Source organism: Chiloscyllium plagiosum, unplaced genomic scaffold (genome assembly GCF_037043375.1).
Source record: "Chiloscyllium plagiosum isolate Xiang-an unplaced genomic scaffold, Cpla_swu_hap1 HiC_scaffold_53X, whole genome shotgun sequence".
Taxonomy (NCBI): Eukaryota; Metazoa; Chordata; class Chondrichthyes; order Orectolobiformes; family Hemiscylliidae; genus Chiloscyllium; species Chiloscyllium plagiosum.
The window spans coordinates 24,740,279-24,754,810 of NW_028270191.1; the positions used below are offsets into that span (position 1 = coordinate 24,740,279).

The 14,532-nt window shown below is 44.0% G+C and overlaps 1 protein-coding gene across 1 annotated transcript in view; it reads right to left on the reverse strand.

Annotated features, from left to right (window-relative positions):
• Positions 1-12,495, reverse strand: part of cd63 (CD63 molecule) — a 47,183-nt gene extending 34,688 nt beyond the window's left edge. Inside the window, exons 1-2 of the mRNA XM_043681786.2 lie at positions 12,279-12,495; positions 11,946-12,041 (exon numbers count right to left, since the gene is read on the reverse strand). Of these exons, the coding sequence (XP_043537721.1) occupies positions 11,946-12,011 (66 nt within the window). The 5' untranslated portion in view covers positions 12,012-12,041; positions 12,279-12,495. The remainder of the gene's footprint in view (positions 1-11,945; positions 12,042-12,278) is intronic.
• Positions 12,496-14,532: the final 2,037 nt, after the last annotated feature.

Here is a 14,532-nt window from a genome sequence, read left to right on the forward strand (position 1 = left end):
AAGCAAAGCCTAAATCATGGCTTAAAGCATTAAAAAAAGAGAGATAATTTTGCTGCTGCATTTGATATATGTTACAAGAAAAATTCACCCCCCCCCGCCGAAATGAACTAGAGGATTAAACCCAGGAGGGGTCAAGGGTCAAAAGCACCCATGACAACAAGCCATGAAGCAGTGACTAGACAGCGTGAGTGTGTCAGAAACCTCCCACTAGTTTGATGATTCATTTAACCTTTCCTCATGACGTGCCAATCGGACATTCCCACCTCCTCCTAAGACATAAACCACACAGTAATTTAAAGGCCTGGTTGCTTCCTCAAAAAAAAAATGAGGCTATCATGGGTTTAAAAAGCCTGCCCAGAATTTTTTAAAGAGAAAAAAAAAAGGTTTTGGTGGTTCAGCCCCCAGATCTCAAACACACTTACAAAAGACAACATACAGAGGATACATGAACAGAGGCTATTCTTCACACTCCCAATCTCAGCCCCACCCAAACCTTACAACTGCAGAGTCAATACAGTGTACTAATACACAGAGGCACAAATATTGCTCACTAATGACAAGATAACAGACATTGGCAAGAAAGCACTCAGGAAGAGCAGCCCTGGGCTACAAGCAATAACTACAAGTTGAGGGGTGATAGATTTAAGGCAGATGTCAGAGGCAGGTTCTTTATGCAGAGTGGTAAGGGCATGGAATGCATTACCTGCTAATGTAGTCAACTCAGCCATATTAGGAAGATTTAAACAATCCTTGGATAAGCACATAGATGATTTTGGGATAGTGTAGGGGAACGAACTGAGAAGTTCACAGGTTGGCGCAACATCAAGGGCCGAAGGGCCTGTTCTGCACTGTATGTTCTATATCTCACTTGTGCTACAGCAGCTAAAAAAGAGAGGCAAGCACAAAACTCCCAACCCAAACCAAACCAAACCAAAAAACTGCACAAAGATAGGTTTTAATGTCTGCTTTGAGCCTTTAGGTATTTTCTAACCAACCCATTTAAGAGATATTATTACACATCTCTGAACAGGTGGGACTTAAACCCCAGTCTTCTGGTTCGGAGGTAGCGATGCTACCACTGTGCCGCAAAAACCTTGGCACTGGAGATTTGTCAAGGCGGCTGTGCAGTCCCTCAAACGGTCAAAATGATTTGAAGATTCAACAGAGGCTGTAGTTCAGGGGAAAAAAAAACACTTCCACAAAGTTGCCCCAATCTTCTGCTAAAACAGTTCCCACCAGCTCACACTACCAATTTTTGCATGTGGTTTCCATACCACAGAAACAGACCCACACTGCTAAAGTCTTCAACATGCCTGTCGCATGAAAAAAATTGGACCTACTTTCCAAAAAGAAATCTTTCTGCCTGAAAAATCTTCCCATACCTCACTTGTCCCTCTCACCTTGCTCTACAGTACAAAATCCATCACATACACACCTAAGGGAAGTTGCTGGAATCCAACATAGACAAACAAGCAGCTGGAAAAATACAGCAAGCCAGGTCGCATCAAGTGGCGGAGCAGTGAATATTCGGGACACCTACAGATTTATCTGTAGCTTCCCCAACCCCCACATCTAGTCCTGAAGGGTTAACACCAGAAACGTTGACTTCTCCACCAGCCAATGCTGCCTAGCTTGCTGTGTTCCTCCAGACTCCTGTTTGCCTACTTACACATTTCTCTTCAGATCTGAACAGGCACATTCAACTAGAAGTGCCAAGCTCTCCACAGATGCTACAATTCTCCAGCACTTTGTTTTTATTGCATCTATATAGCACCTTCCATTACTTCAAAGCACTTCAATAAGCAATTAAGTTTATAAAATAAAACAGTCAACTTGTAAAGGTCCCACATGCAGTGTGCAGATAATCTAAGAGCAGTACATCTATTACATAGAGACAAATCATTCAGCTCTGCGACTGGCTGTTGGGCACTTGATGTTACAGCATCATTCAGGAAGTGGCATTGTCAACTGCTTACCAGTCCCATTGTGGGCATTATCGTGCCAGTCACGTCATCCAGAGGCAAGGGAGAGCCTCAATATCAAGAGGCGGCTGGCAATGATTTAAAGAAAATCATAAATCAGGCAGACTCCACGCTTTTTATCTATAGTGCTTTAGCTAGTGGGGAATTATAAATCAGTTTAAAAAGAGGAAATGGTGTTAAAAACGTTGTTCCCTCTCCCCTCCCAGAACATCGCTGCAAAAAATGGGAAAGAAAAAAAAAGGGATGAGTAATGGACAAGGCCACAAATTGCAGTAGTCCTGACACACCCATGTGACTTACAGTAAACAGCACAATTACATAATCCCACTAAACTGTGGGAGGCAAGGTAATGCAAAGGCATTTCCAGACCCAGTTCCCCTCCCTGAGAGCACAGATTCTCTGGGGCAATAGTAATCCCAACTCTGGTCTCATAAGGGCAAGAGCCTTCTCCCACTTACCCCAGAAAATAGGTATCTTCTGACATGACTGATTGGACCATGAGATAATAGCAGCGTTGAAGCAGTCTTCTTTCAGGTAAGATATTATGGCAGAAAGTCCCCTCAGTCTTCCAATCAAATTTACTCCATAACTGGCCATTTAGTCACTATCAAATTCCTGTTTGTGGGAGTGCGTACGCATGTGTGTAAAATGACAGCCATTTCTTAGTGAAAAGACTTTAAAAAAAAAAAGCACTTTTAGCAGTTGCAAGACATCCAGAGTCCAGGAAAGGTGCTGCATAAACACAAGCCTGTTCCTCATTGTGAAGTCAGAGTCATAGATGTACAGCATGGAAACAGACCTTTCGGTCCAACCCGTCCACACCAACTACATATCCCAACCCAATCTAGTCCCACATCCCTCCAAACCCCTCCTACTCATATACCCATCCAAATGCCTCTTAAATGTAGCAATTGTACCAGCCTCCACCACATCCTCTGGCAGCTCATTCCATACACGCACCACCCTCTGCGTGAAAAGGTTGCCCCTTAGGTCTCATATCTTTCCCCCCTCACCCTAAACGTATGTCCTCTAGTTCTGGACTCCCCGACCCCAGGGAAAAGACTTTGCCTATTTACCCTATCCGTGCCCCTCATAATTTTGTAAACCTCTATAAGGTCACCCCTCAGACTCCGACGCTCCAGGGAAAACAGCCCCAGCCTGTTCAGCCTCTCCCTGTAGCTCAGATCCTCCAACCCTGGCAACATCCTTGTAAATCTTTTCTGAACCCTTTCAAGTTTCACAACATCTTTCCGATAGGAAGGAGACCAGAATTGCACACAATATTCCAACAGTGGCCTGACCAATGTCCTGTACAGCCACAACATGACGTCCCAACTCCTGTACCCAATACTCTGGCCAATAAAAGAAAGGATAGTGAAGGCGGCGTTTGGTATGCTATCTAGCTGCGACTCCACTTTCAAGGAGCTGTGAACCTGCACTCCAAGGTCTCTTTGTTCAGCAACACTCCCTAGGACCTTACCATTAAGTGTACAAGTCCTGCTAAGATTTGCTTTCTCAAAATGCAGCACCTCGCATTTATCTGAATTAAACTCCATCTGCCACTTCTCAGCCCATTGGCCCATCTGGTCCAAATCCTGTTGTAATCGGAGGTAACCCTTGTTGGAAGAAACACTAATGCATCAGTTTTGAGCAAGTTAAGTCTCCCTTAAAGTGGCAGCAGCTAGTGGAAACGGGAATGTTGCAGTACAATGTTTAAAATCATAGCCAATTTTTCTCCCACTCTGGAAGGCAACTGGTGCCAAGTCTCAACTAAGAGCAGGAATCTAACTTAGAATCTTCATGTCAGATTAGATCAATGCCTTTCCAAATATGCCACAGGAAGCAGATCATGTCCAGAAAGAAAGACAGGCCTGTCTTTACCATTAAAAAAATTAGTAAATCATCATGTGGCACCCATTTTTACTAAACTTGAATTAATTAATTGATTAAATTGTCATCCTTAACACCTCCCTGACAATTAATGCTTCAAGTGCAGAGGTGGAACGTAAAGCCAAATTTATGAAACAACGATCTTCTGGCAAACGACTCGTACTCCCGACATGGTCATCGTAATATGAAGACGACCTCAAGTCATGAAAATTAGTTTACACAAGGGCTTTTCCCTCAGTAGACACTGGCTACCGCAAAAAAAAGTAAAGGAGTAATTGTTAGCTCCAGATAGGAAATATTGAAGGTTACATTTATTGCCCAGAGTGTGACACTTCATGCAATACCAATGATTCATTCACGCCCAAATAAATCACAAATCAATTTGGCGGCGTTCTATGCACATGCAAAGTTGTCAGAGCCAAGAGTGATTTAGAAATTCCAGTCAGTGTTGTTATACAAGGCAGGGCTTTGCTGAGAACAGACTAGCTACACCAAATGGCAACGCAGCACAGGAATGACATTGTTAAGGATTCTAAAAATATATTCCCAATGAGCAAGACAGATATTTCTTGATCTTCTTGTTCAGAGAAGCCATGTCAAGTTGGATTTATAGAGAGCGCGAGAGACAAGAACAGTACCTACCAAGCTGACCACGTGGTGAACTCAGCTTCCTGTGTTCTGTACAACGTATAGATTCATGAAACACTCAAAATCGGTGAGGACTATATTCACAGAGTTTAGAAAAAAGTGAGGATGTGGATTTCACAGAATCTATAAAATTCTGCAGGACGAGATAGGGTAAATGCAGGATGCATGTTCCTGATGACCAGGGAGTCCAGAACCAAGGGGTCACACAGTCTGAGGAAACCAGGTAGGCCATTTTGGACTGAGATGAGGAGAAAACGTCTTCACCCAGAGAGTGGGGAGCCTGTGGAATTTGGTCACAGAAAGCGGTTGAAACCAAAACAACGTTTTCAAGGAATATTGAATGGCGGTGTAGCTCAAAATAAAAAAAAGGCCAAATGGCCCAGTCATAGTTTATTATCCTCCCACTCCACCCTGGCCAGTTTCCAACTCTCCCTCCAAAACCCACCAGACAAACAAAAAAGCACCCCACCACCCAGTCACACTTAAAAAGGATGCTAAGCCAAATCAAAAAGTCTGTCACAGGAGTAGGCTATCGAGACTTTTCAAAAAGGTAGAGGGGACGTGGAGGTACTAGTGTTGGACTCAGGTGAACAAGGTCACAATTGAGAGTGTGGTGCTGGTAAAGCACAGGTCAGGCAGCATCTGAGGAACAGGGAAAAAAAATGACGTTTCAGGCATAAACCCTTCATCAGGAATGAGGCTTGTAGGCCAGGGGTTGAGAGATAAATGGGAAATTGGGGGGGTGAAAAAGGAGGAGGAAGAGATGAGGAAACTTGTGAAATCCACATTGACCCAGTGTGGTTGCAGGGGTCCCAAGGCAGAAGATGAGGCGCACTCTTCCTCCAGGCGTCAGGTGGTAAGGGTTTGGCAATGGAGACGGCCCAGGACCTGCATGTCCTTGGCAGAGTGGGAGGGGGAGTTGAAGTGTTAAGCCACGGGCTGATGGGGTTGGTTGGTGTGGGTGTCAGAGATGTTCTCTGAAATGATCTGTAAGTTGGCATCCTGTCTCCCCAGTGGTAGAGGAGACCACATCGGGTGCAACAGATATGGTAGATGACGTTGGTGGAGGTACAGGTAAATTTCTGTCAGGTGTGGAAGGATCCTTTGGGGCCTTGGACGAAGTTTGCGGGGGGTGGGAAGAAGGGCCAGAAACAAAATTCAAAAACAAAAAAAAAAAGAGTATAGTCATCAACTCTGGCACATCTTATCCCTCACAGGTTTCATCTCACAGCCTTCTACATCTTCTCTCAATTTCCAAATCTAGATGACTAACACTATCCAAACAAGATTAGAAACTTCAAAATGCCTTGAAAGATTTTGCTCAAGTTGCTCCCAACACAAGGCTAGGAGATGCCGTCTCTTCACTTGGAAAACAGTTGGTGCCTCAAAGTGTCAATCAAACAATGAAAAGCTAAACATCAGTCTGGGGGAGGACAACAGAGCTAACCATTTCTTTAATCAGCTAGACAAAAACAAATGGAGCACATGGTGACTGTTTACTCTCAGAAACATCAGTCTCTGTAGTATTTGGAAAAGCAGGAAGACTGAATTTTTTTTTTTTTTTAAAAAGACAAGCAGCAATTCCTTTCTAAACCATTCCTCTTTCACACTGTTGGTGTAATGTGCACACAGATCCATAGTTTCCCTGGAGCAGAATGGTATAAATTAGGGCTGCATTTCTCAACTCACTAGCCGACCTGATCTGTCAGTTAGACTGACAATCTAATTCTGTAGCTTGCATAAACAGACTGCACACAACCCGGATTGCCTTAAAAGCTGACTTGTAGCCTTTGAACCCCACTCCCCTTTTACACCTATATTCGGTTTACTCCACACACCACTTCCTGATTCGCCTACTTTCCTCGTGCCTATTGCTCTCCCTGCCCATGGTCCAGTTTATCGATAGATGAGCTGAACCCTGCTCTCGGAGTACTCCTTGGTTTCTCATCAGGCCCTTATTCCATTATGGGATGCGGGCATCAGTGGCAAGGCCAGCATTTGTTGCACATTCCTAAACTGCATCTTGCTTGGCCATTTCGGAGGGCAGTTAAGAGTCACATTACTGTGGGACTGCCAGCCAGATTGGGCAAGGACAGATTTCCTTCCTTTAAAAAGCACATTAGTAAACCAGGCAGGTTTTAACTATTGACGGTAGCCATCATGGTCAGCATTGCAGAGACAAGCTTTCAATTCCAGATTTATTCATGACCAGCTGTGCCAGGATTTGACCCGACACCCCCAGAGAACAACTCCAGGCCTCTGGATTATGTACCAAAGAACATTACCACTATGCCATTGTCTCTCCACCTCAGGCTTCTGCTACTCTCGCTTATCTCTTCCAACCCACCTGCTCGGCCTCCATCCCCATCTTTCTGTACCACCCTTCTGCTGCCTATGACCTTTCCCTCAGCCCCTCCTTTTCCTCAAATTTCATCTCCCCAAAAATAGGATGGTGCAGCAGTTTCAGAGGGCACAACGGACTATGGTGCAACCTGGATTTACACGAGTAGCAAATAGCCAGGATTCTCACTTAGTTGCCATCCACTTACCCCTGTCAGACATCAGCTTGCAACAAGAGAAAACTTGAAAGCAATGAACACCAACCAGCACAACACAGCTGAGGAGGCAGCTCATGCGAACAGCCCCCGCTTAGCTAGACACTATTGGTCACTTGCAAAGCCACAGTTTGACAGCCACGCTGATTTGGTTAGGAGCTGCATTCTGTTGCAACATTTCTGGCGATGACTCTGCTGCACTTCCTAGATGCGGACGCTACTTGAATATCCGCAGAGACAAAAGGAAACACAAGAGATAAGGATGAAATAAATATGTGACAATTCAACTTGGTTAGCTTGGGCAGGGTGGGATAAAATATTGTTTGAAAGGCAGTCACAACATTGGCCTACCATTCAGAAAAATGTGGCCGGGGCGGGAGGAATAAAGAAAAAGGAGCTTGAAGCAAGAGAGAAAAAAAAATCATTGGCTGGCCCAGCCCCATGAGGGTACTAAACAAAAATGACTTCATCTCTACAGAGAAAACTGAAAGGAAGCATTCTGCAAACAAATGACAACTATAATATACAGTCTAAGAAAGCTGATGCAAGGGGGGGGGGGGGGGGGACGGGACAGCCAGACAATTAAAAACCTCCCTTTAACAATCCAGGCTAGCTATCCTGCAAATCTTCAGGAGATTATGGAGAACAACCCAGGTGAAATATTAGAGGGGCCTTTTAAATTTAAAAAGGTTGCTCTCATCTCCAAATGCTTTTTCGGGGAAGGGGAAGGGGAGAAAGACAATTGCACAGGGTGGGGCAGTTGCAAGTCACGTGATGAAACCTTAAAGTTGGCAAGCTTAGCATTATTGCTCAGGGGCCAGGAGGAGAAATTGTTTTTTAAAAAAACAATAAGTTCAGAAAGCTTTAATTAGAGCTACCAATTTGAAGAACTTGTGCTTAGGCCCTTAGGAAAAAATATGCCTGCCCATTTCCTATCATGCACACAGGGTGCTGGGCATCATGGGGCTGCCATGCCTGTTGAGGAAAAAAAACCCGTCAACCGACACCTGAAAGAGAAGCCTCAGCATCCTTAGAGCACGTCCAGCTACAAACAACCATCCAAGGTAAAACACCTGGGACAAGGCTGGAATTGGTCTTACAGTTGAGTGAACGGGGAGCAGACAATCAAAATTTGTGCCTACACTAAAGTGCAACCAAGGGGTGAAGGAGAAGCAAAACAGAGCGCACCACATGGTTAGCTGAACTATAACCTGCAACTATCTGGCTTCAAATCTACACCTAAAGCAAAAAAAAAGCCTAACGCTCTCTGCTTGCCGACTGGCAAGCAACGTCTGAAGCAATAGTCTCAGCAAGCTATTTGCTTTCTCAGTAGCTAATCAACCTTCTTCCCCAAAAGAGCAATGTACACTTCAGAGAACCTTTAATGAGGCAGGTCATTAACTGAACAGTTCATATACCCACCTTTTGTCCCATTTGAATTTTTTTTTTAAAACTCACAGGATGTAGGTGGCTCTGGCTAAGCCAACATTTATTGCCCATTCCCCAGAGACAACCACATTGCTGCAAGTCTGGAGTCACATGTAGGCCAGACTAGATGAGGCTGACAGGTTTCTCCCCCAATGGGATTAGTGAACCATGGGTTTCTCCCCCCACCCCCAACAAATTAATGGATTAATCATAAAACGCTTAATTCCAGATTCTTTAGGGTCTGCCATGGCAGGATTTGAACCCCAGAACATTAGCTGAGTTTCTGGATTAATAGTCAAGCGATAATACCACTAGGCTATTGCCTCCTTCAATACTTACGACCTAAGATTTAAATGCTACACCCAATATTGCTTACCATTTGCTTATCAGAGCTCCAAATCTATTCCCTCTACAAAGTATGTTCGCAGATGCATTAGAAAAGTTCAGTTCATGCTCAAGTACTTGTGGTGAGACCAAACCATACCAGCTATTTCAGTGGAGGAACTGACTCAAAGAGCAGACTTTCTGATTCAAAACTGAAAAAAAAAAGTTAACCTCACACTAATTAAGCTTGATGTCACACCTATGACTGGTCAGTCTACACCAAGGCAAAACACTTGTGTTTCTGCAAAAAGGTGAGGAACTGCTTTGAACATTTGCAACAAACACTAGTCACATGCAATACTGAGCTTGACACAACACTGTTCTTATTTGAGTGAGCAGAGTTCAATGGAACTTTTATAGTTTTGTCATAAAAAAAAGGTCATCTTCAAGCATTAGGACGGAGAGATCCAAGAATGGCAAAATAAAGATCCATTCAGACTTAGTCTCAGACACGTGCTCATTCAAAACTCTAGCGGCCTTAAAAATCCCAACGACACATTATCCTGTGCTTAATGTTAGTCAAAAAGCACATATCTCAGTTTAAATGCCTGTGTTTTCAAATCACTCCATAGCCTTACCCTCCCGGATGCTAAACTTCTCCAGCTTCCTACGTCCCAAGTTTCACCATTGGTTGAAAGTTATAACAGCCAAACCAAGGAAAACCCCTCAAGCTTCTCTTGCCTTCCAGAAGAAAAACCCATCATCGCTTCAGTCAACTGTCCCAATATCTCCTTATGTTATCAACTAGTGCACCACTGGGCAATGCTCTGGTGAAACATCTCAAAATACCTTTGTATCGGTGCCTAGAATGTGAAACAAGCTATCTTTAAAATCTCAGTCAGGGTTTGGTAAGGCAATGGGTACATGACTGTTTCCTGGGATTATAAAGGGTTATCTACGGAGACAGCTCAAGCCTGTATTCATTGGCATTTAGAGGAGAGGTGAGCTTATTGAAACACTGGTCCCTGAAGGAATTTGACAGTGAGGAGGTTAAAAGTTTGCCCCTTATGAGAAAAGTTTAAAAATGCCAGATGAGAAGAGGAAATGAGGGTCATTTGGAATTATCATTCTCAAGAGAGAGCAGTGGAGGCTGGGTCATTATGGAGTCAGAGAGAGAATGAAGAAAGGAGAGAGAGAGTCAGGAGAGTGAAATGGAGGCCATTATCAAGCCAATCACTATCAGAGGGCATACCAGGCTCAAGGGGCCGAACGGCATGATTCTGCTCCAAATTTACATTTGAATCCTTTGACAGGTAGAGGTCAGGTGTCTTGTTGGTATCGAGTGTTTAAGATGTGCGTATACAGGATTTTAAATGGTAATAAAATCGACTGGCCAAGATGAAGCCTCACCTGCGGTCACAACAGCAGCAGCCAGTTCGGAGTCCTCACCTCATCAGGGAGGGACAGGGTGGCAAGGTCCTGTCACACATTGGGGTACTGGCCCACAATACATATCAAAAGATCAGTAAGGGGCTAGTGAGGCTAGACAGCGTGTCAAGTTCCAAAGCAGAGCTATGTTGGACTCAAAAAGGTTAACTGTGTTGAGTCTCAACAGATGCTACCTGCCTTCCCCAGCATCGTGCTTTCAGTGCAACACTGCTACTGGGCCATCGTCCACTTGCTGTTTCACCACAGGCAAAGCTCCATTGAAAAGCTCTGGGTCCCAGTCGAACTGGGAGAAAGACAGGACATCCTCTTATTCAAAGCCAGAAACTGATTCAGGCACTCCCAACGCTAGCGGTTTAACCCTCTCCTCGAACAATTCTAGAAGTATCTATTTCTAATCCAGAAATAAAACAGCCCCGGGGAAAAAGGCAGGCTCGCAGTATTTCACCAGCACAAGACATTAAATGGCAACATTAAAATCAGTAGGAAACTGCTGAAAGCAACAATCAAATGATATAGTCCAGGATTCCAGTGATACTTTTGGGATGCACGTTCATATAAAAGGGGCTAACTGCAAATAATTTGATCCAACAAAAAAAAACGTTGTCGAAGTTTGTCTCCACAGAAACGGCCCGACCTGCTGTGTTTTTCCAACACGGTTTGTTTCTAACTCGTTAAACAAACGTTTCCTCCCCGCCCAAACAACCTTTGCATTTACCTGCAGAGAATTTTCAGCTGAAAACCTGAAAGTCCTGTCTGGAAACAAATTGGAGAGAAACGAGAGCGGGGAGGCAGCGTGGGGAAAAACCACCACCGCACCCGGGGGGGGGGGGTGAAATCAAAACTATTCTCGCAGGCAATACAGGTCACGACTTGTTCAAATTTTCTTTTAAAAAAAAAATCACAATTCAGCAAAGCTTTTACCACAACCCCGCTGACTGCCAAAGAAAAAAAAAACCCTTTCTAATTTTTCTCTCAGGTAGGAAGCCGAATTTTTCCCATGGAAGAATTCCCTCCCTCTCAACACAAAGTGCTATCCCACCCAAAACAATCCTATCTCCTCTCCCCCATTCTGGTTCAGAAAAACAAATCTCATGTACATTTTATTTTAAAATCCACACAATTTCCTTCCTTTCTGGGTTAGGTAACCTAACATGAAGCCCTCTGCACAGATCTTGTATTTCTCAAGTCTCTCTCACACATGGGTGATTTCTTAATAGAAATCTCTGTCCACGTAGCTACTCCCTCGGATAATAAACAGGGAGCCTCCACTTTGTTTTGGCAGAGAAACAAGGTTTCATCCTCAGAACATTTGTGTATCGAGTTGAGCATAGAAAACAATGGGTTTTTTTTTAAGGGGCAGCACGGAAACTTTAATTAAAAAACCCTATAATCATAGACTTAAAAAACAATAAAATGATGTAAGGATTTTAAAAAATACTCATTTGTAACAAAATGCAGTCACCATATAAGAATATAATCAAGTTTCTTTCAACACTTACTAAACATTTGCTAAACCTACTTTTCACTGAATAACTAAACTATAATTCAGTTACATCAAAAAACAAATTAGGATACAGACACTGACCCCCTCATGACCGCGCCGCTCTTGTTCTTTCCATCCCAGACATACACAAAAAGGTTTGAAAACTGACATGAAGCTAACACTCACCCAGAACAAGAAGTTAAATATGAACATCAAGTACTTGACGCACTTCATCGCTCCTTCCACAGCCATTTTCTTTTTTGTAATCTGAAATTGATTCCTCTACAAAACAAAGGAATAAAATGGTTGTTTAAAAAACATTTTGACGATTTAAAAGAGGAAGTCGAGGGAGGGGACAGGGACCAAGCACCACGACTTGAAGACGTGGATGAAGGGTTTTTTAAAAAAAAATCCCAAACACAACCATATTTCTCCACAGTCGGAGATACTGAAAAGATTTAGCGTTGAGACACTATTAAAGAAAACACCAAACGCTTATAAACATCATTAATCCCCTACCTGAAACCCTAGCACTGTCAACACTCTTGATCCAACAAGGACTACCACACTGGAGCACAGGCGAGTGTTTGACACTTTTTTTTAATCCACTGATTTGACGTCAAATTTCGACGTAAAGGGGGCAGAGTCTACATATTTATTTAAAAAAACTCAAACCACGCCAAAGGTCCAGCCCCTGGAGGAGAGGCGGGGGTAAAAACTGGAAAGCCACAGGAGTAGCCTTCTAGCTGAATGGGAAAGCACCTCATACGTTTAAATCTGCAAACACTAAATGCTGCAAAAACGGTTGCCCTCCCGCAGCTTCGACCATTGTCAGCAGTCACAGGAAAGGGACGCAGGTCACTGCCACAAACTGGGGGAAAGGCAATGATCAAGACACGGACTGGATCGCCAGACACAGCCGGGGAGGAACACAAGCCGTAGGAGGTAGTTGGTTGCAGGGTTGGGGGTCAAACTAGATTTTACTTTGAGGTATAAAGTCAGAGTCATAAGCACGGAAACAGACCCTCCGATCCAACTAGTCCATGCCGACCATGACTCCAAACTGAACTAGTGCGTTTGCCCAAAGAGGAGTTGAATGATTTACCGATTTATGAAATGTATCTTACTTCATTAGACAAGTGCCATCAATGTCATTTTCTTTGCTCATTTCCTGAGAGTCACTGCATTTGTTGCGCATTTCAAAGTGAAACGGAGTGGCTATTTCATCAGAACTTCATTTTTTTCTCTCTAGGACAGCCCGTCCCCTTGCTTGCGGTTTATTTTTTTTTTCTTTTAATCCCCACACTACCACCTAAATGCGGTAGTGCTTATTTTATCCCCAGCACCCATGGTGTGTGTGTGCAGGGGTGAGACACAGTGAAAGACACAAAGTGCACGAATCTTTATTCAATTTCCACCACCAGGAAGATAGGAAAACACCCGGGTGGCCAGTGACAAACACTGCCCTTCACAGCAAGGGACAGTGCTGTGTGATCAAAACAGTGAAGGGGAGGGTAGGGACTAAATCAAAATAGAGTTTGAGGGAGAAATAATGCACTCCACTCCCTGCGGCGCCCACCTCTCCCTGAACAACTCCAGGGTGTTGGTGGACACCGCGTGCTCCTTCTCCAAGGACACCCGGGCTCTAACGTAACCGCGGAAGAGGGGCAGGCAGTCGGCCCTAACGACCCCCTCCACGGCCCGCTGCCTGGACCTGTTGATGGCCAGTTTGGCCAGGCCCAGGAGCAGACCCACGAGGAGGTCTTTCATCAGAACTTCATTCGGAGATTGTAAGAGAGGGCAGTTAAGGGTCAACCACAGGGCTGTGAGTCCGAGTCACATGTAGGTCAGACCGGGGTGTGGACAGTAGATTATTTTTCCTAAAGGACATTAGTGAACCATGATTAGATAGTCAGAAGTCATACAACACCAGGTTATAGTCCAACACCATTGCTTGAAGGAGCAGTGCTCCAAAAGATTGTGATTTCAAATAAACCCGTTGAACTATAACCTGGTGTCATATGACTTCTGACTTTGTCCATCCCAGTCCAATACTGGCACCTCCACATCATGGTTAGATAGGCTTTTAATTCCAGGTTTACTTTAATGAATTCAAAATTCACTGTCTGCTGTGGTGGGATTTGAAATCACGTTCCCAGAACATTAGCCTGGGGGTTCTGGCTTACAAGTCTATGTACATTACCATGACTTCACCTATCCTTCCTTCATGCCAATCTTTGATCCAGTGTAGGATTCCTATTCCAGCCTGCCAAAGGTCAGATACCTCTGAGCAGGACCTTTCATTAAGGGCCTCACTATGATGCTGAACCCTTGGGTATGTGAAAATGAGACTCTTATCACAAGCCTCAGGAAATAGCTCTCATTTGCCATCTGGGATTGGTAAGTATCATTTTGCTGAACGAAGACAGGAATTGAGCAACAAATCCTGGATTTTAGAAAATGGTTTTTTTTAAAGGCACTCTTTCCATTATCTAGAGCGGACAGCTGCAAAATAAGAGTTTTCAATTACAATTCAACAAACCTGATCAACAGGAAACACAAAACGTGGTCCCTGGGCTGAAGAATACAAACAGCCAGGCCCTCATTGATCATTTTGCATCTGTTTCAGCCTGAAGGTGGTAATATATCTCACCAGTTCTCATAAAAGTACTTCTTTAGGACATTGAAGCACTTCAGCTGCCCCAATCTGGGTGTGTGTTAGAGATCACAGTGGAGGAGGTCACTCCAACCAGATCTCATCTCCTGTTATTTC